The sequence below is a fragment of the Vanrija pseudolonga genome, chromosome 3, assembly GCF_020906515.1.
Source record: "Vanrija pseudolonga chromosome 3, complete sequence".
Classification (NCBI taxonomy): domain Eukaryota; kingdom Fungi; phylum Basidiomycota; class Tremellomycetes; order Trichosporonales; family Trichosporonaceae; genus Vanrija; species Vanrija pseudolonga.
In genome coordinates, this window is record NC_085851.1 from 305,256 (window position 1) to 325,842 (window position 20,587).

The 20,587-nt window shown below is 62.6% G+C and overlaps 12 protein-coding genes across 12 annotated transcripts; 7 read left to right on the plus strand and 5 right to left on the minus strand.

Annotated features, from left to right (window-relative positions):
* Nucleotides 1-88: 88 nt before the first annotated feature.
* On the plus strand, nucleotides 89-1,432 carry LOC62_03G003660 (uncharacterized protein; the record flags this gene model as incomplete). The annotated part of the gene is made up of 1 exon (XM_062770195.1): nucleotides 89-1,432. The coding sequence occupies one exon, from the start codon at nucleotides 89-91 to the stop codon at nucleotides 1,430-1,432; it is 1,344 nt and encodes a 447-aa protein (XP_062626179.1).
* Nucleotides 1,433-2,185: 753 nt separating this feature from the next.
* On the plus strand, nucleotides 2,186-3,467 carry LOC62_03G003661 (uncharacterized protein; the record flags this gene model as incomplete). Its single annotated transcript, XM_062770196.1, has 2 exons — nucleotides 2,186-2,316; nucleotides 2,366-3,467. The coding sequence occupies 2 exons, from the start codon at nucleotides 2,186-2,188 to the stop codon at nucleotides 3,465-3,467; spliced, it is 1,233 nt and encodes a 410-aa protein (XP_062626180.1).
* A 444-nt stretch (nucleotides 3,468-3,911) lies between these two features.
* Nucleotides 3,912-5,052, plus strand: LOC62_03G003662 (uncharacterized protein; the record flags this gene model as incomplete). Its single annotated transcript, XM_062770197.1, has 2 exons — nucleotides 3,912-4,181; nucleotides 4,690-5,052. 2 exons carry the CDS (start codon nucleotides 3,912-3,914, stop codon nucleotides 5,050-5,052), a joined length of 633 nt encoding a protein of 210 aa, XP_062626181.1.
* A 401-nt stretch (nucleotides 5,053-5,453) lies between these two features.
* LOC62_03G003663 (uncharacterized protein) lies at nucleotides 5,454-6,975 on the plus strand (the record flags this gene model as incomplete). Its single annotated transcript, XM_062770198.1, has 2 exons — nucleotides 5,454-5,870; nucleotides 6,253-6,975. 2 exons carry the CDS (start codon nucleotides 5,454-5,456, stop codon nucleotides 6,973-6,975), a joined length of 1,140 nt encoding a protein of 379 aa, XP_062626182.1.
* A 365-nt stretch (nucleotides 6,976-7,340) lies between these two features.
* LOC62_03G003664 (uncharacterized protein) lies at nucleotides 7,341-8,381 on the plus strand (the record flags this gene model as incomplete). The annotated part of the gene is made up of 2 exons (XM_062770199.1): nucleotides 7,341-8,089; nucleotides 8,123-8,381. 2 exons carry the CDS (start codon nucleotides 7,341-7,343, stop codon nucleotides 8,379-8,381), a joined length of 1,008 nt encoding a protein of 335 aa, XP_062626183.1.
* Nucleotides 8,382-8,452: 71 nt separating this feature from the next.
* On the minus strand, nucleotides 8,453-8,887 carry LOC62_03G003665 (uncharacterized protein; the record flags this gene model as incomplete). The annotated part of the gene is made up of 1 exon (XM_062770200.1): nucleotides 8,453-8,887. One exon carries the CDS (start codon nucleotides 8,885-8,887, stop codon nucleotides 8,453-8,455), a length of 435 nt encoding a protein of 144 aa, XP_062626184.1.
* Nucleotides 8,888-9,699: 812 nt separating this feature from the next.
* LOC62_03G003666 (uncharacterized protein) lies at nucleotides 9,700-10,856 on the minus strand. The gene is made up of 2 exons (XM_062770201.1): nucleotides 10,453-10,856; nucleotides 9,700-10,405 (listed from the first exon to the last, which is right to left on the minus strand). Exons 1-2 carry the CDS (start codon nucleotides 10,800-10,802, stop codon nucleotides 9,913-9,915), a joined length of 843 nt encoding a protein of 280 aa, XP_062626185.1. The 5' UTR covers nucleotides 10,803-10,856; the 3' UTR covers nucleotides 9,700-9,912.
* An 860-nt stretch (nucleotides 10,857-11,716) lies between these two features.
* Nucleotides 11,717-12,596, minus strand: LOC62_03G003667 (uncharacterized protein). Its single transcript, XM_062770202.1, has 3 exons — nucleotides 12,505-12,596; nucleotides 11,967-12,456; nucleotides 11,717-11,919 (listed from the first exon to the last, which is right to left on the minus strand). The coding sequence occupies exons 1-3, from the start codon at nucleotides 12,531-12,533 to the stop codon at nucleotides 11,827-11,829; spliced, it is 612 nt and encodes a 203-aa protein (XP_062626186.1). The 5' UTR covers nucleotides 12,534-12,596; the 3' UTR covers nucleotides 11,717-11,826.
* Nucleotides 12,597-12,927: 331 nt separating this feature from the next.
* Nucleotides 12,928-14,138, plus strand: abhd11 (the record flags this gene model as incomplete). The annotated part of the gene is made up of 3 exons (XM_062770203.1): nucleotides 12,928-13,203; nucleotides 13,369-13,601; nucleotides 13,691-14,138. The coding sequence occupies 3 exons, from the start codon at nucleotides 12,928-12,930 to the stop codon at nucleotides 14,136-14,138; spliced, it is 957 nt and encodes a 318-aa protein (XP_062626187.1).
* Nucleotides 13,813-16,095, minus strand: FLCY (Farnesylcysteine lyase). The gene is made up of 4 exons (XM_062770204.1): nucleotides 15,650-16,095; nucleotides 15,214-15,594; nucleotides 14,496-15,178; nucleotides 13,813-14,459 (listed from the first exon to the last, which is right to left on the minus strand). The coding sequence occupies exons 1-4, from the start codon at nucleotides 16,079-16,081 to the stop codon at nucleotides 14,330-14,332; spliced, it is 1,626 nt and encodes a 541-aa protein (XP_062626188.1). The 5' UTR covers nucleotides 16,082-16,095; the 3' UTR covers nucleotides 13,813-14,329.
* A 583-nt stretch (nucleotides 16,096-16,678) lies between these two features.
* Nucleotides 16,679-18,655, minus strand: LOC62_03G003671 (uncharacterized protein; the record flags this gene model as incomplete). The annotated part of the gene is made up of 1 exon (XM_062770206.1): nucleotides 16,679-18,655. The coding sequence occupies one exon, from the start codon at nucleotides 18,653-18,655 to the stop codon at nucleotides 16,679-16,681; it is 1,977 nt and encodes a 658-aa protein (XP_062626189.1).
* Nucleotides 17,343-18,174, plus strand: LOC62_03G003670 (uncharacterized protein; the record flags this gene model as incomplete). Its single annotated transcript, XM_062770205.1, has 3 exons — nucleotides 17,343-17,738; nucleotides 17,786-18,017; nucleotides 18,140-18,174. 3 exons carry the CDS (start codon nucleotides 17,343-17,345, stop codon nucleotides 18,172-18,174), a joined length of 663 nt encoding a protein of 220 aa, XP_062626190.1.
* Nucleotides 18,656-20,587: the final 1,932 nt, after the last annotated feature.

The window sequence follows — 20,587 nt, forward strand, 5'->3', positions numbered from 1 at the left end:
AGCGGCGAGGAAGGACCGCAGATCGGTGGTTTAAAAGAGGCGATCATCCAACTCAAGTTTTCAAACCGCCCATTGTCTCACCAACACCATGGCGACCACTACCTTCCCTGCTCCCCTCCTCGCCGGTGGCCACACCGCCATCAACTACTCCTCGCACCCCTACCTCGTTGAGAAGATCGTGTCGTACTGCGACCGCGACACCCTCCTCGCGTGGCGTCGCGCGTCGCGCACCTTCCTCGACCAGGTCGACCGCCAGCTCTACACCCACCTCACCATTATGAAGGTTGAGCAGGCCTCGCCACATGCAGCCATCTCGATCTTCGAGTACCAGGACGACGAGTGCCGCCGCCTTCCAATCCTCGACAACACCGTTGCCCTCGTCGACACCAACAATGAGGATGTGAAGAACAACACGGTCCGCCTCCCGCCTGACAACCGCCATGAAGCCCAGCTCTTCGCCGCTCTCGACCATGCCCGCGTGGTCGACTACCACAGCAAGTGGAAGGACGTTGGCACGCTTGCCGCCAGCTTCCGCAAGCTCGAGGCCGTTCGCATTCACCATATCCAGACGGATTGCCCGGGGGCCACGCCCGGGTCAGGGTTCCCCTTCTGCGCCTTCCGCGCCTCAACCGTGATCGTCTTTGGGTCGCTGGTCCTCCCGCTTCCTGCTTGTTTCATCCCTGGTTACCATAAACCGAAGCAACCTGGCAAGATTGTCCTCCACCCCGGGCCGTACAGCTTTCAAATCTGCGTTGGCGGCCACGACATGAAGAACCTGTACCTTTGGGACCACCCGACCGACCTCGTTATTATCGTGAGCTCGTTCTGCACCTCTTACAAAGGGGACGATTGGATGCCAGGCTGGGGGTGCTTCCTCAACACTCTGTTCGGCACCCTGCTCGCCGCCCTGTACGGCCCTCACCACCCCAAGAAGATTGTGCTTGTCGACTTCCTCCTCGCGCTGCAACTGCGTCATGCTCGCGAGTTTGGCATTTGTATCAACACCGTCGAACGCCTGGGTTTCAAGATCCTCAACCCCAAGTATTGGTTCGCGAGCTACTGGGCGGTGCAGGACGACGCACACGTCTCCCACACCCACGCATGCTCGAGTGACAAGAATGAGAACGATTGGGCGGGTATGGGGTCCGATGGCAAGAACACGGTCATCAGTTGCGAAAACTTCCAGGACACAGACATGGGGCACGCTGGCCCTTCAAACGAGTTCGATTCGATTACTCTGGAGGACGAGGACGACGGCTCCGAGCCCGGCAAGGCCATCCGCTCGGCCCTCCGCTCGCTTGCGGTTGTGTGCAAGCGGTCCAAGAACATCGAATTCGCAACCCGCAACCAGTACAAAGCTACCCTCACCGAGGAGGAGGCTGCGACCGAGTTTGATCCCAACCCCGAGCTCATCAAGATGGGTTGTTGTTGAGCCATTGACACTCAGGCGTCATGCAGCACCCCGACGTCGGCACCGCGGATACCATGTATCCACCATCCATGACCCACACCCCTGATACCAACTGTGAATGCATGCTGTGTGAGCCCGTGTGAGCGTGCATGACGCGCCGTCGGTCCTGTATCAATTACAAGGTGCGTTGAACGTGACAGTGGCGGGGGCATTATTCGATAATTTTCCATTATTTCTGGCCACCCCTGACAGTTTGCCACACTGCCACCTCCATCAGCACCCACTCTCGACTCTCCACGGAACTTGTTCGTTCCACTGCCACTCACAGCCGGGGAGAGCGCGACTCAATGGCAACAACTACACATGTGGGAGTGCGGAATTCAAGCGCCTGTCGCGCCGGTCCGGTCTCTACACACACACATAGCCCACTGGAGCCGCACCCTCCGCACCAGTGAGGTCGACGCGCCAATCGACTGGTGGACTAGTGTGTGTGGCATGCCGGCGGCACGCCTCCACCTTGGTGATGCTGCATGCCAGGCTTCTCTGTGGTCCGAGTGCCCCAGCGGACGCGGAGAGTGCATTGCTCCCCGAATCTCGCCAGTAGCAGCACCTAATGTGGGTGGCAAATGATGCCAGTGTGTGTGCGGTGATGGCGGGATCAAATGTGGTGGGTGGGTCGGGGCGAGGAAGACGACAACTCTGATGTTTACTTATTCTCTCGCCGCTCACTCTCACTCTTACTCTCTCACTCTATCTCTCTCTCCATCACTCTACATGCCCTCCCTCTCCCAGTTCTTACGCAAGATGACCTGCACCCACGCCGACCCCCACGTCGCGGACGCTACCACCACCAACAGCGAGAAGACGGCGCAGCCGGCCATGTTCATTGACGCCGAGTACTTCCCGTAAGTTGGCCGACACGCCACCCGCACTGGCACCAGCTCACACCTGCAGCACCATCATGGGCAACATCCTCGACGCGTGCGACCGCCCGACGCTCATCCACCTCCGCAGCGTCAACAAGAAGATGAAAAGCGTGAGCGACAGCCACCTCTTCCACCACGTCATGGTCAACGACGTGACGGTCGAGCACAAGGGCAAGCTGTCCAAGGAGATGCGCGTCTTTGAGATTGTCGATGGCGAGGAGCGCCGCCTCCCCGTTCTCGCCAACTGTCGCGTCAAGGTCGGCCGGGACGGCATCGTCGGCGTCGGCGACACGTTCCACAAGCAGGAGGTCATTGCCAAGACGCTTGCCCACGTCCGCATCCTCGACGTCAACACGGCGACGCACTACGTCGAGAAGCTCGCGCCCTTCTTCCCCAACCTCGACATTGTCCGCATCCACCACGCCAACACGTGTCACAACCAGAACGCGTACCCCACCACGCACTTTTACGCGCCCACGGTCGTCGTCTACGGCTCGCTCCTCGCCCCCATCCCGTTCCAGCACATCCGCGATCGTGACGACAGCCGCCCCACCAAGCCCGGCAAGGTCGTCGTCATGCCCATCCCGGAGCGCTACGCGTGCGAGGGGCACGACATTGACAGCTTTACTCTCTTCCAGTGGAGCGACAAGGCCGACTTTGTCATTGTGCTCTCAGCGCTCGGCTCCCTCAGCACCGGTATCATTTTCCGACCCATTGGATGCGGTAGTACCTTCAAGTGCTTCCTCGACACTCTCCGCCTCTCGCTCCGTAGCGCCATCAACTCTGACATCCCTCCAACCTCAATCACGGTCGTGGGACTCGAGGATGTTCTCACCATGCGTTACTTCATTTGCATGGACGCCAAGAACCTGACTGCTAAGAAGTTGTCGCTCAGTCAGCTGCTCATGCCAGCTCTGTACTGGCCCCAGTTCTCCGACGACGCCGAGGACAACGCGGGTCACCACGCCATTTTCGCCGAGCTCGGAGGCTTCATTGCCGACGGCAAGGTCAAGGCACTCTCGCTGTCACAGTACGAGGACACGCTCACCGAGGACGAGTTCCTACTTGGTTCACACCCCAACCTCAAGCTCCTGATGGATGTTTGCGCGTGCCGCGAGCCGGGCGCGTAGTTGCGCCCGGTGTCATTGCCTGCTTGTCCCTGCAGCCCCCGCTTATAGAATCTCCATTGGCAGCAGAACCACCACTCCAATGCATTAGATGACATGGTACTTTGTTGAGGAGTCCACTTGCGCGTCATGCATGAGCACTGGTTGAATTGAGGAAATGGCGTCGCAGACATTGTTGACCGTTGGGCCAACCTGGATTTCGCCGCTCGACGTCATGCCGATCCGTCAACACCACCCATCCACTCACCCACCTACCAACACGATGTTATACATTGCCCATTGTCCATTCACCCTTCCATTACATCCTCCCAGTCGCCATCTCAACAGCCACAGTGAGCACAGACACTATCCACCGTCCGCCCACCACTAACCGCGCCCAAACCAAGCAGGACAACACCACCTTCCTCGTCGTGACACCTGGCCCGGCCCACGCAAGCCACCCTCACAATGGCCAGCAACAACGCCGCCCCCCTCGCACCCAGAGTGACCATCGACCACCTCTACTTCCCCGAGATCATGGACGCCATCTTCACCGCCGCCGATACTGGCGCCCTCGTCGCTCTCCGCGGTGCGAGTCGCGAGTTCCGCGACCGCGTCGACCCGCAACTCTTTGCACACATTCGAGTCTCGTCCCTCAAGGAAGACCCACCGTCGTTGGTCAACTGGCGTACGCTCGTCTTGTACGGCAACAATGGCGACAAGCTGCCTGTGCCGCCAGTGCGAGAGGTCAACCCGTGGCCCCATCGCTTTTGGAAGGAGCATCCGATCGTGCCGCCTGCACAGCGGTTCCGTCATTTCGAGCCTCGTCAAGGTCGTGGACGTGGAACCTTCCTTCGAAGGCATCTGCAGCCTCGGCCTCCCGCAACTTGAGTACTTTCGCATCCACAATGCCGGTCACGAAGGCATTCAGAGCTGCCCAAGCACCCAGCGCTTGGTGTTGTTCGCCCACCAATTTCCGTCATTGTTGCATCACATGTGCCGTCCTCCGGATGGCTCCAACGAGGGATCCAGCTCCACCCCTCCAGTTCCTCCCAAGGTCGTTATCCACCTTCTCCCGGGAAGCTTTCAGGATCCGCCTCACCCACAAATGATACACGGCCCGCTGTGGAAGGAAGTGAAAGAGCTCGTCATCATCATTTCGCCTGACTTCTGCCGATTGACGCACACGCAAGCTGTGTGGTGCGTTTGGTGGAACTTCAGCATCCGGCTCGCAGAGGTTCTACAGATGGTGCGCATCAAGTCAAATCCAGAGCAGACCGTGATCTGCGTCGGTCTGGCCGAGGCGTTTCTGCGCACAGCTCAAGGCCTCGCGGCAGCCCTTGGTACACCCTCGAGCGAGCTGCCTGAAGTCGAGGACGTCCTGCTACCCGAGTTCTGGCTTGGCTACTCCTGCACGCCCGCTCAGCAGGCACGCGACCGGACCCACCTGGCAGGCATCATCGAGACACTTGGCCGCTTCAAGGTTGTCTGCAAGACACTCGATCAGTACAAGGCGACTCTCACACCCGCCCAAGAAGCAGCCGAGCTCGTGCCGAACCGCTCTATCCTCAAGGTGCTTCAAGGCCGTCCAGGCGGTGCTGGAAGCTAGACCTTCATCACCGAGCTTCAGGGGCTTTTCGGTTCAGACAGCACCACACGCCACCCATCCCTGCTAGCACAATGGGTGTGAGCAGATATAAAGGGCATTCATGAATGCCAAATGAACTTCACCTCATTGTGCCCTTGGAGAGGGGTATCGGCCTGCATCATCACTAACAATGCTCTATCACCGCCTGCTGACACTGCTTGCAAGTGGCTATTGTGCTCTTACTATCGCTCGCTCCTGGCACACGCTCGCACCTTCATTTACATCACATCATTGACCACAGACACCCCATCACCGCTGTTGACAGCGTCCAAGCCCATCGAGTCCAAGTGTACATATATGTCGTATCGACCTGCCATCTCGCCACTCGCCGCACCAACTGGTTCTCATAGCTATCGGCCATCATGGCATCTAGCTCGGTAACTGGAGATGCTTCCCCACCGCCCATCAAGTCACGCCTCGATCCGAGCTCCTTCCCCGAGATCATCGACGAGATCATCAAGCATGCCGACCGCGAAACCCGCCTCGCCGTCCGCGCATCAAGCCAGGCGTGTCGTGACCGCGTCGACGCCAAGCTCCTCAAGCACGTCATAGTTGACAACAAATTCATCAACAAAGGAGTGTACGCCATACGCATCCTAGACCGGGAAGACATAAGGCTACCCCTGATTCCCTGGAAGAGCGTCGACGGTCAGGCTCAATCTGACACCGACGCCCAATTGTGGCAGCGGAGCCTTGATGAAGCCCGCCGATTAAAGCATATCAACATCGTCGACTGCTCCAACAGGTTCCTGTGGCCCGAGAGCATCTGCTTTCGGGAGGTCAGGTATACCCGTCTCCACTATATCTACGAGATACATCCGCCCCGATCGGTGCGCAACACGAGTCTCCCCTTAGCGGACCGACTCGTGATATTCGGTCTTTACGTGCCCAAGCGGCTGCCCCCGATGCATTCCGCGCCAAAGGGGGCCGACGGGGCCAAGGGCGAAGGGAGGTTCACGATCCTATGGATGGTCACTGTGAACCTCGTCAAACCTCACTTTATTTGGCAAGACCGCCAGAACAATTTACCCTTCCACTCCCATCACGCTCCACGGCCGGCACGGGAAGCTGCCGCTGCTGCCCTTCAGGCGCCGCCCCGAGAGGGGTGACGCCACCGGCCAGCCGTCACCTATCGCCCGGTGGAGCGCGAACGCGCCCCAGCTCAAGCACGTCAAGGTCATCGACGCGTCTAACTCGTTCCAGTGGCCCACGGATATCTACTTGCCAAGCCTCAAGTACACGCGCTTGCACCACACGGAGCGCACGAACCAACCAGCGGCTGAGAGCCTCGTCTTCTTTGTCCGGCTGTTTCCTGCGCATCTCCCGAGGATGTACTCGACCGGCGCGAACAACATTGTGACGTACACTTCCCCTCGCAAGGTCGTTGTGCGCCTTCTTCCGGGTAGCTTCTGCTCCTCCTCGCGTGACCTTGGCGACTTCCACCCCAGGTGGTCGCAAGTCAAGCACCTCGTCGTCATCGCCCCCACCGGCTTCGGTGAATTCCCTGGTGGCTGGAAGGGCTTCAACCAGCAGCTCCACCAGCTTTTGGAGATGATGAGCAGCAGCCTCGACGGACCCAAGAGCGTGACGTGCGTAGGACTTGCCGAAGCCTTTCTCCGCATTGCTCGCCACTCCGTGAAGGACAACCTCGACCTGCCCGACGTCGATGACGTTCTGAACCCCGAGTTTTGGCGGTCGACTTACTTCAACCCCGCTCAGAACGTATACAACCGAGTGGAGCTCGGCCAGCTCTTGCACACCTTGGAGCACTTCAACGTCAAGTGCGTCACGACAAGCAAGTACAGGGCGAGTCTCACGCCCGAGGACGCGGCTGCCGAGCTGGTGGCGAATGGAGCCCTCCTTGGGTTCCGCGTTGACTGGTAGAGTAGTAGCAGCGCAGGCACTGGCGGGGTGCCCTCCATGCATTAACTGGGATTGTCGGCCGATTATGGGTCGTGGTTTTGATTGGGCCCAGACGGCAGGCATGGTGATCCACTACTTGTCGGTGCGACTGCGGCGCGCCGCGGAGGGCTCAAACGCCCCCGTCACTCAACTCGCACCGAACAACAAATCCGTTTTACACACACAACTGGTTGGCTTTCTTGTTCACTCCTCACTCACCAGCCATTCATCAACTGCACACTTGGACAATAACAACTCCTCGGCCTAGACCAAGGTAGCTGAGCAAGTGAGTCAGTTAAGTACCACCCGTACCGCAGCACACCCTGACTCTTGGCCACCTCGCAGCCATGTCCAACCGCGAACCAGCAACGGCCCCCGCCCGACCCCACCCCAAGGTCATCATCGACTACCGCTACTCCCCCGAGATCATGGACACGATCGTCGACAGCGCCGACCGAGGCGCGCTGCTCGCCCTCCGCGCCACCAGCAAGGAGTACCAAGACCGCGCGGACGCCAAGCTGTTCAGGCACATCAGCCTCGGCATGACGGTCAACAAGCACATCCGGCTGCGCGACCCCTGCGACCGCAAATTGCCGCTGCGTGTTCGTGAGAACATGGCTCAGCACTGGAGCCTCTACGCCCCCCAGGTGAAGCATTTCAAGGTCATCGACACGGCGCATGGCTTCTCGTGTCCGGAGCGGCTGAATCTGCCACCGGTCGAGTATTCGCGTGTTCACAACGGCGCCCATCCAGGTCATTCTTTCGGCGTTGCATTTGAGCCCGTCTCCGACAAGTTGGTGGTGTTTTGCCGCTGCTTCCCAATGCAGGTGTCTCTGAAGAGGATGGTGATGAATGCTGGGCCCAGCAGCATGGGACTCGCTGCCGGTCTCAAGGTCGTCATCCACCTTCTGCCTGGCAGCTTTGATTTCTACGCGCGCGACACCTTCGTAGCGACATGGGCCAAGGTTCCCGACCTCGTTATCATTACAGCAAGCTCCGCGCTGTCTACCAGTGACGCTTGGGTCCACCTTGGACACCACCTCGCTCGGCTTCTGAGAGTGGTTCGCAGGCGCAACGTCCCCATCCAGACGATTACGTGCGTGGGTCTAGCCGAGGCCTTTCTCTCCAGCGCCCGCCGCTACGAATCCGACGCGGCGTGCAACGCACCCGGTTGGCCTGAGGTCGACGATGTCCTTGACCCCGAGTTTTGGCGCTCAAATCCCACCACCCCCGCTCTATCAACCTACCATGAGGCCCAACTTGGCCAGATAACCAAGACCCTCCGCCAGTTCAACGTCAAGTGTGTCACGATGAGCCAGTACAAGGCGACCCTAACTCCCGAGCAAGCTGCTGCTGAACTGGTGGCCAACAGCCTGCTTCTGAGCTAGCTACAGTGCTGAATGGCGGTGTATGCATCTGGGCAGAGATTTGCCCCGCCCTGCGTCACCTCCTCTCTTCCCTACCACCATGTCGTTCCGGAACCCTTCGTTCCGACACCGACACCAGAGATCGGCGCCGCCTTGCTCTGGATAGCTTGGAGCAAGCGGGCAAGTTCAGCCAGCTGCTGCTGGATGGTGTTCCCGCGAACCTCGATACCAGCCCTCGCCTCGCTACGCTCCTCCTTGGGGCTCTGACTCGGCGTGTCGTCGCCCGAGAGCGTGGCGAGCACGTCGCGGAGGTACTCTTCGACCGAGGCGAGACCCGTTTTGGCGGCGTCGAGGTCGGCGTTGACGGTGGCAAGTTGGTCGTCGGTGAGCTCGGGCTGTGGGACATCGCCTGCGGGGGTATCGACCTCTCGCAGCTGGATGGCGGGGATGCTGCCTTCGATGGGTGACGGGGCGGCGGCTACTGACCCGGCCAGTGCAAAGATGGTGACAAGGGTAGCGAGCTTCATGGTGTGGGGGTGAGGATGTGCCGGTTTGGGTGGATGAGGATGGGACGGTTGTGAGGAGGTGGGCTTCTGCGCGGGGCGAAGGAGGCCTTTTATGCCAGTCCCAACTGCAAACGAATGCTTGGCATGGCTGGCGGGTTGGAGTCGTGATTGCCATCCCACCCTGCCCCGGCGTATCGATCGGAGGCCGTTCCGCCACCAAAACAGGTAGGGAGCCCACGGTGACCTCTACCTCACGATGATCATGTTCCCAGGACACCCAGGACATGGTCAATCTCGGAGAGGGGCGGGGGTGATGAAACACGCCGGAGAGGAGACGCGTCATGGTCGAGAACATGTTCCGAGGCTCGACCCGCCAGTGCTCGGTGCTGGATCCCGCTCGAGAATTACATACGTATGTCTCTCATGCGTAATGTAATGTCCGGCACCATCCCCGCCGTCGGTGTCGCGAAGAAGCGACCTGAAACGCAATGACCGCGGTCGCGGGTCAGGTACAAATACATGCCGTCGTACTACCATGGATACAGCCGCTCGCAATGTTCGCCTGCTGCATGTAGCCCTTCAGAACTGGCATTGGGGACGCGGAACTGGTGCTTGAGCAGTCTCGCGTACATTCTTCAGGTGGCCGGTGACACGGCAACGATGTGGCGACTAATATGTAGTTCATTCCCATCCGCCACGCCGCCACGCGCCACAAAGGGGTTTGTCACTTCTTGGCATGCGGAGCCCCGGGTCTAGTTTAGCACCGCCCGAGATCGTCACGGGACCGCGGAACGAGTACTGACGAACGTGTCACTTGTAGTAGAGCAAGAGGTTGGTTCATCACTGCACACCTGCAGCGTGTATATGCATGGTGTGTACAGAGTTTGGCATGGGTATACGAGAAAAGAGCTTAGGGGCCGCTTACGCCGTGGTCTGGCCACGGCGTGCCCTTTGACATGATCTGGAGACAACGGAGAAGGGGGACGTCACGGGTCTAGGATGGGGCGTTGAGGGGGATGGTCGGGGCAAGTCGCGCTGCTGCGCGCTTACCACTTGCTGTAGCTCGAGGTCTGCGAGTACGACTGGCCGCCGCCGCCGAAGAAGGGAGGGGGGCCGTTGGGGGGACGCGAGTTCTTGCGCTTGCTGATGAGGTGCGAAAGCAGCAGGGCGCCGCCAGCACCGATACCGCCCGCGAGCATGGTACCGCCAAAGCCCATGCCGCCGCCCGAGTTGCCGCTCGAGTAGCCCGAGTTGTGCGAGTTGCCGGCAAACATCTTGTGGCCGAGGCCGCCGGCGGCCGCGCCGACGAGGAACGAGCCGATGCCGCGCTCGCCGTTGGCGCCGCCCTCGCCAAACTGCACCTCCGAGCCGGGGGGACCGCCGCCGGGCGCGGCGCCGCCGTTGTCAAAGGCCGCACGCGTCTGCACCTGCTCGTCCGAGGGCTGGCCGGGGGCCGAGCCGGGCTTCTGCCAGGTCACCTCGCCAGTCGCGGTGTTGGTGTAGTAGATGCACTTGTACGTCTCGTCAAAGTCGCGCTCCCTGGGTATGTCAGCGAGGGAGCGAGGGCACGTCACACTGAAACTCACCATCCAGGGGGGAGGTCGTCGGTCGCGCCCTGCGCAAGGTGGCCGCCGCCAGAGGGGGCACCGCTGCCGTACTGGTTCGAGCCGGCGTTGTAGCCGGGCTGCTGGTCGCCGTAGAACGACGAGGCTGCGCCGCCACCGCTCTGCTGCTGCTGGCCGCCCCACTGGTTGTTCTGCTGGCCACCGTACTGGTTGTTGTTGTTGTACTGGTCGTTGCCGCCCCAGCCGCCGCCCTGCTGCTGCTGACCGCCCCAGCCACCACCCTGCTGCTGCTGCTGGCCGCCCCAGCCGCCCTGCTGGTTGTTGTTGTAGCCGCCGCCGTACTGGTCGTTACCGCCGTAGTTGTAAGACATGGTTGGGTTCGTGTGTGAGAGTGTTGAGGGGGGAGAGTGTTGAGAGAGTAGATTGTGTGAGTGAGAGGGGGGATGAGGGCACGTCTTGGGTCTGACCTTATAGTGCGGGATGAGGCGGTGGGGGCGGTGAGGCCGGTAGAGGGTTGGGGGGGTACGTGTCGCGCCGCGGCTGTGCAGTGCAGTGGTCCGGTTCCTTGGCCGCGTTTTGATCCCGCCGGCACTGACTGAGCACTGGCCACCTACAGTCTTGGCGGCGTCTCTCGAGGCAAGGCGGTGAATAACACGACGTCATTGATTTGATTCCGCTAATAAGCAGCTCATCGTGGCAGTGGCTTAATCTGCACAGCTTTAATAACAACAGCAGTGCCGCGACTGGATCGACTGGAACGACTGGAACAATGTGAAGCGGCATTCTGCGAGAATGACGGAGATGGCAGGACGCAGGAAGCAGTGCCCAGCTCGATCTACGACGATCTGAAACGCGACTATCGAGTCGTTGGGGCAACAGTAAGGAGAGGCGACCGAGCAAGGCCAAGACACCGCCCAGTGGAGGCGGGTGCGGCGGCGCCTCTTCGAAGCGAGGAGCAGTCAGCGGGTGCTTGTGCTTCACGTACTGCTTACTGGCCGACGGTGGGTCACTGACGCCGACTGCCGGGCCCAGACTCGTGGCGGACGCGCGACTCTTTCCGGCCGGTGCGTGTTCGCGTGGCGTGGCTGGTGCGAGGCATGCAAAGTGGACGGACGCGTCCGCAACCACGCTCGCGACTGCGACCGCGTCGTCGTCAGGGCGCGCTCACGTTGTTATCCGCATTAAGCATGACTGCACCGCCACACTCGCCACCTATTCATGGGCTGGGTATCAAGCTCAGAGCACACCACATGACTCCTGCTGGCGTACTGCACTGATAACAACACTCATGGACGTGTATGCATGCCCTAGGAACGATACGAGACAATGCGAGTGGACTGGTACAACATGAACCCAAGAACGTGAGACTCGGAAAGAGAACGACGCGCGGCCACCTTAGCAGTGGTGGTGGTGGTGGTGCTTGCCATGCTTGCCGTACTTGCCGCCGTGGTGGTGACCGCCGCCGCCGTGCGAGTTGTTGTTGTTGTTCTGAAGAGAGTCAGCCTTGTCACAACACAAAACACAGCCGCACTCACGCTGAGGAGCTTGCCGAGCAGGAGGCCGCCGGCGGCCGCAGCACCGCCAATGGCGAGGCCCGTGCCGACGCCCATGCCGCCGCTGGGCTTGTTGGGCGGGGGCGCGTACTGCTGCTGGGGGTATCCGCCGTAGCCCGGGTTGTAGCCCTGCTGTGGGGGGTAGTACTGCTGCTGGGGCTGCTGCTGGGGCTTGTTGGCAAAGATCTTGTGCCCGATGGCGCCGGCACCCGCGCCGACGAGGAACGAGCCCATGCCGCGCTCGCCGTCGGCCGCACCGCCCGGCGCGCCGGCCTCGCCGTACTGCCCCTGCTGGTTGTACTGGTTCTGGCTGTTGTAGTCGTGCTTCTGGTCCCCGTAGTACGAGTTGGCCTGGCCGCCCGCCTGCTGGTTGTACGCTGGTGGCGCGGACGCGGGGTGCTCCCACTGCGTGATGTTGGTCTCGGGGTTGACGTAGTAGTAGGCGTTGTAGTTGGCGTCCCACTGGGCGATCCTGCGGGGGTGTTAGAGGGCGTTGGTGGTGGCGAGGGGGGCGACTTACCAGGGGTGGGGGACGGAGGGGGCGGACATGGTGAGTGTGGTGGGTGTGGTTGGTGGTTGTGGGTGAAGTTGCTTGGAGAGCAAGTGCGTGTGTGAGTGCGTGTTGGGGGAAGAGTCAACTTGCAACCGCCCACCGCCGCTTAAGTATCCCTTGCTGCCATCCTTTGTCTGTGCCAAGAATAATCCAGACCGAGTCAATTCATGGCACAAGGATGTTTCGTGCAGCAACAGTGCCCCCAGAAAGTGTTGCGCTCGGCGCCAAGATCGGCGTCGGGCCGCGCTGTTTCAGACATCGCCGCGACGGCGCCCGGCCACCACACGCGTCATGCAGTGCTCCGACACGTCGGAAATACCCCCGCCATTGTGCGATTTCATCGCTAATCTGCACCGCACGCATCATCGACTGCAATAACAGCCAGCTATCATGAGCAGTATGCGGATACTTGGCACTGCGCGATCGCCAGCAGCGCGACCGCGTCTACCGACGCTGCCGAGCGCGACCGGCGCGCGCGCCCACGCCCGTGCCTACGCCAACACGACGGTCGACCTCGCATACGACGTCTTCCCCCCGCCCAAGGCGCGCCCCGAGGCCGCGGGCCAGAGCCTGGTCATTGCCCATGGCCTGTTTGGGTCCAAGCAGAACTGGCGCAGTCTGGCCAAGGGGTTCGCGCAGAAGCTCGGCATGCCGGTGTACACTGTTGTGAGTGGGCGAGCGGCGAGCGGCGAGCGTAGCGAGCGCGAGAGCGAGCCGAGAGGCGCGACCCTCACGCTGCCGACGTCGCAGTCGAGAGGCGCCGCGGTGACTCACTGCCCCGGCAGCGCGCCACTTGCTCGCACAAACAAGCTCACGCTGACGCCCCGCCAGGACCTGCGCAACCACGGCGCGTCGCCGCACGCCACGCCGCACACATACGCGGCGATGGCGGACGACCTGGCCGCCTTCATGGCCAAGCACGACCTGCAGCGCGTCAACCTCATGGGGCACAGCATGGGCGGGAAGGCAAGCATGGTGGTTGCGCTGAGTGAGGCCTTGAATAAGCCGGTTAGGAGCTTGATCTCGGTGGACATGAGCGCCGCCGCGACCAAGCTGAGCCCGGAGTGAGTGGGCGTGTGGGGCATTGCCTCGTCGCCTGGTTGTGGTCCCTCGGCCCTGCTCGGCGCGCTGACGCGCGCCTCGCACCTCGCAGCTTCGTCTCGTACATCGACGGCATGATCGAGATCCAAGACGCCCACGTGCCCTCCCGTGCCGCCGCCGACGCCCTGCTGCAGAAGTACGAGCCCGCGCTCAGCATCCGCCAGTTCCTGCTCACCAACGCCGTGGCGCGCGACGACGGCGTGATCGACTTCCGCATCCCGCTGCGCCTGCTCAAGCTGCAGGTGGACAATCTCGGCCGGTTTCCATTCACCCCGCCGCCGCCTGTCACGCCGACATCCCCGCAGTGGGACGGGCCGGCGCTGTTCATCAAGGGCGGCGACAGCAAGTACCTCAACAAGTACAACATCCCTGTTTGCCAGGCATACTTCCCCAACATGCGCCTCGAGACCCTCGAGGGCGCCGGGCACTGGGTGCATGCTGAAAAGCCCAAGGAGGTCGTCGAGCTCGTGTACGAGTTTGTCAACTCGGTCAAGGAGTAGGCGCGGGCGCGCGTCACTAGACGAGGCCACGGCCGTCAACTAGACGAGGCTGCGGGCGTCACTAGACGAGGCTTCGGCCGTCACTAGACATATGTATCCATACGGAATGCCGCGGGCAGATACTTTACACGAAGGAGGCAGTGTACACAGGAAGGAGCGAAGCGTGGCTTGGCCGCGAGTCGCTTGCGGCTCTACGCCCCCGCGTTGCAGGTAAAGTCCCAGGCATCGGCGCCGCCGTCGCACTCGCCGAGCCCAAGCCCCCACCAGCGCTCAACCACGCGCGCGACGGCCTCGCGCGCCGACAGGGTCTGTGTCTCCATCCTGCTCTGTCAGCTGCGTCCTTGAGCCGTCACTCACGTCGACACCCATGGCTCGAGCGAGGCGAGGTAGTGCAGCCCGCGGATTGGCTCGACCGGCGCGTACGCGGCTATTGGCCTAAGCAGGGGGTAGCTCTCCCACACCTTGCGGAAGACCCAGGACGGCTTCTCGCCAAAGATGCGCTCCAGGTGGTCGTCGTCGATGGGGCCAAGTGAAAAGATCTTGACTACGCGCTCGCCGTTGATCGTGCGCTGGTACGAGATGGACTGGAACGGCGGGGCCGGCGTGCCCTCCTCCCGCGCCGTCCAGCCGGTCGTGAAGACATGCGACGGGATCTTGGCGCCGTCCGTGAAGCCAAAGTATGCCGGGTCCGGGTGGTCCGTCTTGGTCGTCGCGAACGTCGTGTGCAGGTGGACGTACTCCTGCGGCGGGATCGCCTCGTCAAAGTGTTTTTCGAGCTTCCGCGAGATCGGCGACGACGCCCACGGCGCAGCGAAGAAGACCTGGTCGTAGACGTCGTCCGTGTCGTCGGAGACCACGCGGAACTGGTCGCCCTCGAGCTCAATATCGTTCACGACCGTGTTGAGGCGCACGTCGGCCTTGGCGTCGTTGAGGAAGGCTTCAAAGATGCGCCAGTTGCCGCCCTCGACAGCGACGGCGTCGTCGGTGGCAAGGGACACGGACGCGCCGAGCGCGTGGATGACGTCGAGGTCGGACGCGTACTGCGGGGTGAGCGCTGCTTCAACTCGACACTCACGTTCACCCTCGTGCTCGGCTCAATCATCTCCGAGATCCACCGATCGCTGAGCTTCTCGCCGCGCGCCCAGTCGACGCCCTTCTCGGACGTGAGCTCGGTGCTGAGCTCGACAGTGGCCGCAAACTCCTCGATCGAAGGCAGCGCGCCGCGCGCAGCAAGCCACGCGGGGTCGTACAGCCGCTTAAACTTGCGCAACAGCGCCGTCGTCGCCCGCCCCTGGCGAAACGGACTGAGCGCACCGTACCGCCGGAACGCGGCGACCCCAGTCCAGATCTTCCCCCACCACCCCTTGGTGCCGTCGGTCGTGAAGAGGAACTCGCGCCCGTCCCAGATCCCCACGCCGCCGTCAAAGTCGACGTCGTAGGTGGTCAGGTTGAACAGCTGCGCGAGTGAGCGAGCGTCAGCGAGCGAGCAAGCGAGCTTAACCGCCATTCACCTTGGCCGCGTTCACGAGGTTGCGGTTCGCGCCGACGAATATCGCCGCGCCGAGCTCGCTCGCGTCGACCGTCGTGTCGTTGTGCGCGAACACGACCGTGCTCCGGCCGCCGACGTAGGCCTCCTTATCGTAAACGACCACTGGGGCGAGCAAGCTGCCGACAGGCTTGCCGGCACGCGCCTCGGCGATGCGCGCGGCGCGTGTGAGAAACCATGCGGCCGCGGACCCGGAGGCGCCGGCGCCGACGACGGCGACGCGCTTGGGGGACGTTTGGCCCAGCACGACCTGGTGCGGGGCGTACGGGTCGAGATGGGGCGGTGTGGGTGTGCGAGTTGGCGGCGCCGCCGAGAGGGCGGGGAAGTAGAGCACGCCGAAGAGCGCGAGGAAGACCGAGCCGATGAGGACTGTGCGCGGGGTCAGCCAGCTTGGCATTTTGGGGATGTGGGAGAGGGAGCGATGGCGGTGGCGAGGGCGTCCGGCTGTTATATGTTGTTCTGCGGAGGATGGCAATGACGACATCGCTCGGGCGCGATGGTGAAACCGATACCTGCTTATTGTTTCGTCCGCGTCGTTGGTCCTCTTCGTCGTCCTCTTCTCACAACCGTGCTGCTGCTTGCTTCACTCGGCTCGGTGGCGCTGCTGCTTCGCCGCAAGCACGACACGCACACCACTCGCCGCGGCGATGCCTCTCGCGCTCACGACCTCACGACCTCACGGCCGCCGCACCGCCGCCGCGGCTCCCGCGCTCACGCTCCCACTCCCACTCCCACCCCGCAATGTCTAAACTGTGCATTAAACTGATGTGGCCTCGCGGCAATGATATACTATACTGGCTACACAGAGCCCATGATGATGCGGGCGCGCCGGCGCTGGCACTGAAAATCCTACTTTAACAACGCGCCACTGTTGGTCAAGTCACTGTTCGAGACTGTCCGTCGCTCGTCCTGTCCGCTCAACCACTGTCCAACGTCCCATCCACCCAACCACTGTCCGCCCAACGTCCCAACCCCCCCGCCACGGCTCCCGCCCCTACGACAGGAAGAACGTCTCGGCAACCCGCACCTCCTCCTTGTCGCGCACCTCGCTGATTTCGGCCTGCAGGCTCGCGTTATCGTGCACCATCGGGTTGCAGCTGCGACGCCGGGTCGCAAGCTCGCGCTGCTTGGCCTCGTACGCGTCGTAGCTGGTAGGCGGCTCCTTGGGCTTGGTGCTCAGCTTGCGGCTCAGGCTCGCTGCGCGGAGGCTCGTCGCGCTCGTCTTTGTGCTGAGCTTTCTCGACAGCGACTGCGCCGACTTGCGCCACTTGGACTTTGTCGTCGGCGTCGTGGCCGTCTCGTGGTCGCCGTCGTGCGAGTCGGGCGGCGTACGCAGGCCCATGGGCGACGGCGGCGCCGAGTCGAGGAACGAGTTGTGCGTCAGGCTCGTGCCGTGACCGAGGCTCGAGCCGTGGCCGAGCAGGGAGGGCACGGCGTGCGTCGCCGTCGACCCGTTGCGCTCTGGCGTCCCACTGTGCCCGTAGCCCAGGAGCGAGCCGTATCTGCGCACAGCAGCAGCACGGTGCTCAGCCATCGACCCGACGCCAGCACTCGAAGCATGCCCGTTCTCCGAGGCGGCGTGCTCAAACGAGCTCGGTGTGGCCGGCTCGTTGAGGTTGGAGCAAGGTCCAAACGTTGCCGAACGCGTGACAACGCGGATGTCGAGCGGGCGGACCACATCGTGCGTCTCGTCCGACGACGCGTCGGCCGAGCGGTCATACGGCGACTTGTGGAGGTTCCTCAGCGACGGCTTGGTGCGGCGCAGCGTGGGGCCTGTGGCCGAGCGCGGAAACGTGTTAAAGCTGCGCTGCGCGGTGGGGAGGAGCGGCTCAGCCCCCTCCATCTCCTCCGGCTCGGTCGTCCACAGTCCGCGGGTCACAGCGTGCGACGGCATAGCAGCAGGTGATGCACCAGTGTGCTTGGGGCGCACAATGTCGCTCAGGTCCGGCACCTGCGTTGCCGGCTCGGTGCGGTCGGCAATAGGCGAGCGTGGGATGTCCGCGGCATTGACCTGCAGGATGTCGACCGTGTCGATCTTGCGGAGCGACGGCTTGGTGCGTAGCGGTGCCGTGGCCTCGGGCTTCTCGCTGATCGACTGTAGGGATGGCTTAGTGCGGAGGACGTGCCCGTCGTTGCTCTGGGTGGTGAGGTTGGACACGAGGATGTGGGCGTGCTCGTCCTCGGAGACTGGGGTGCGCTGGGACGGCTTGCCCTCGAGGCGGGCGAGCGCGGCGGCTCTGGCTGCGGCTGCGGCCTCGGGGGACACCTCGAGGTCCATTGGCGCCGGCCGGTCGCCAGGCATGGGCATGGGCTCGCTCTCGTCCGGCTCAAAGGTCGGCACTGGGACTCTTCTCGACTTGCGCGCCGCAGCAGCAGCAGACGTGGGAGCGCCGCCCACACTGTGCCCCGTCTTGGAGGACACGACGCTGGCGTGCTTGTCTGTCTGGAGCTGCAGGCTCTGGCGGCGGATGGTCGCGCGGCGCTCAATGACGGCCGACGAGCGCTGCATGTCGAGCAGCACGCCGTGGACACTGGCGGGCGCCTTGACCTTTTCGACCTTGAGCTGGTTGTTGTCGAGGCTCTTGTCGAGCGCCATCGCGGCTCTCTGCGACGTCGTCATGTACGTCGTCGCGTAGACCTGCGCGGCCGACTGGGACTGGCGCTTGGCGGCCTTGACCGCGGCCTTGCTTCTTCTCTTCTCGGCCTTCTCCTCTGCCTTGAGCTCGGCCTTGGTCTTGGGCAGCTCGCCAGACGACTCGTCGCGCCAGGTCGGCGATGACGAGGGCAAGGAAGACGGTGGTGTGGGCAGCGGCGGTGGTGCCTCGGCCTTGGCCTTCTTGCCCTTGAACTTGTTGAACAGCGACATGAAGCCGCCGCTCTTGGCCTCGGGCTTGGTCTGCGGTGGTGGCGCGACATGGGTCGACGCCGGCGCCGTCTGGTACTCCTTGGGGATCGAGGGGACCGGTGGCATCGGTCGTGGCTGTGACCTGGGTGGTGGACGTCTCGCAATGTCAGCGCGTCGTCGACTTGGCCTTGACTCACCGTTCCGAGATGGTGCTGGCTCGTTTTCTCGCCTTGTCCGCCTGGGTCCTAGCCATGGACCTCAAGCTCTGCATAGATCGCGAGAGGGACATGCGCTTCGAGCGCTTGTCATTAAAGCCGCCAGCAGCGTCGCCAGAAGCGTCCGGGGCGTCTAGCCGCTGGTATGCCCTTGCCCCCTCTGCCTCGGTCAAGTCCTTGAGCGACAGCGGGGGCGTCATTGGCGTGGACAGATTTGGGCTCCCTCCGCCTGGTGTTCGGTCGTCAGAGTTGTCTGTTGTCGTCGTGTGGGACAGGGAGGGCGGGTTGCTGGGCCATCGGTCAAGCTCTGTTGGCCGAGGCAGCGAGTAGTCGATGCCGGTAGTCGCCATGGTGGTGGTGGTGGTGCGCGTCGTCAATCAAGCAGCAGCTAGAGCAAGTGTCAGCAAGTGGGTTCATCTTTGCGATGGAGCGCAGTGGAGCAGTGATGGCAGTGATGGGCCGGCCGTGAAGATCTCTTGCCGTAGATGGCAACCGACAGCCATCGGCTGCTCTACCCTGGCCACAGAATGGACAATCAAGGTGGTAGTGCGCCTCGTCGCGGCGCCCAGCTCATCAACGCCCAGCGCCGTCATTGTGCGCCACCTCGCGCCCTATTGAGCCACCAAGGGGCAATCATGGCACATGTCAATCACAATACGCACGCACGCACTGAATCGGAAATGGAAGCGGCGGCGCTGGGCGTGGGGCGCGTGGTGGTGGCGGCGGGCGGTGATGTCGCCGTGCAGAGAGTCAAGTGGCAAGAGGCGAGTCGAGTTTGTTGTCGGCGCGAGTTGGCGGTCGTCGGCGTCGGCACAAGACAATGTCGGCAAGATCGTAAATTCCTCAACACAGTCGAGGAAGAAGCAACGCAAGCAAGTGTTGTGTGTGTACCGGATTGTTGGAGCGCAATGTTGTGGCGACAGCAGCAGCAACGAGCGACCAACGAGGCAATGTGTCGTGAGGCGAGAGGCGGTGTGGTTGCGGGCCTTGATACCCGTGGGATGAAGCGGCGCCAGTGTCGACGTGATCGTCGACACACTGTGTTGAGCGAGCCCAGCAACAAATTAACGAGGCACGCGTGGTGTGCTGCGAGAGAGGTGCAAGGCAGCAACAACAAGATTCTGGGGTGGAGCCGGCGCTGCCCCAGGAACCTTGTCGCAGAGTGTCTCGAACGCAGCAGGCAGGAGCACTGCTGCTGCTGCTGCTCTGCTCGTCGCTGCGTTGTGCCTCGCCCGAGTCTGTCGTCGTGAAGGGTCACACGACGACGGTGCAACGAGCTAGCTGGGCAGGCGCTGCGTGCGCTGCGTGCGGGGTAGCGCGGTGCAGCGACGACCATGCTGTACTGCACCGGATCAGCTGGACAACGACGGCTGGGCGAGGGCACGGCGCGCGCGAGGAACGCCAAAACAAACCCTGGGCCGGCGTCAACAACGGCTGCCGGCATCGCAGGAGCTGAGACACGGGGTAACGACCGAGTCGTGCACCTGCCTGCCTGCCCCAGCCCACCGAGGTTGGCCTCCCTGCCTCGTCGCTCGCCCTCACGACCGCGCCGCCTCAGCACGCAGCATGCATGCAGGCACACCGACGACCGGCCAGACCCCCCCTCACCAGCCAGCCATCACGCCAGATCGACCACAGAGTTATCGTCGCCAGCCCGGAAACCTAATCACCCACGCACTGAGGGAGACACTGTCGGCAGCAACTGAGCGCATCTCGTCGCCCCACGTTTCGTCGGGAGTGCCTTGCTTCCGGATACCGCTTCCAGCAACGCTATTTGGCGTGGTGGTGCTGCAGACAGGCAGGCAGGTGATGCTGCTGCTGCCCCAGCCAGGTGATGCAACCA

Excerpts from the sequence above, each read along its gene's own strand:
- LOC62_03G003666 (XM_062770201.1), bottom strand. The coding sequence starts at position 10,802 with ATGTCTTACAACTACGGCGGTAACGACCAGTACGGCGGCGGCTACAAC. Across the intron at positions 10,406-10,452 it reads GACGACCTCCCCCCTGGATG|GGAGCGCGACTTTGACGAGA; the intron begins GTGAGTTTCAGT and ends TGACATACCCAG.
- FLCY (XM_062770204.1), bottom strand. The coding sequence starts at position 16,081 with ATGCCAAGCTGGCTGACCCCGCGCACAGTCCTCATCGGCTCGGTCTTC. Across the intron at positions 15,595-15,649 it reads ACCTCGTGAACGCGGCCAAG|CTGTTCAACCTGACCACCTA; the intron begins GTGAATGGCGGT and ends TCACTCGCGCAG. Across the intron at positions 15,179-15,213 it reads AGCCGAGCACGAGGGTGAAC|TACGCGTCCGACCTCGACGT; the intron begins GTGAGTGTCGAG and ends CTCACCCCGCAG.
- LOC62_03G003667 (XM_062770202.1), bottom strand. The coding sequence starts at position 12,533 with ATGTCCGCCCCCTCCGTCCCCCACCCCTG. Across the intron at positions 12,457-12,504 it reads CCCTCCGTCCCCCACCCCTG|GATCGCCCAGTGGGACGCCA; the intron begins GTAAGTCGCCCC and ends ACACCCCCGCAG. Across the intron at positions 11,920-11,966 it reads TGCTCGGCAAGCTCCTCAGC|AACAACAACAACAACTCGCA; the intron begins GTGAGTGCGGCT and ends GACTCTCTTCAG.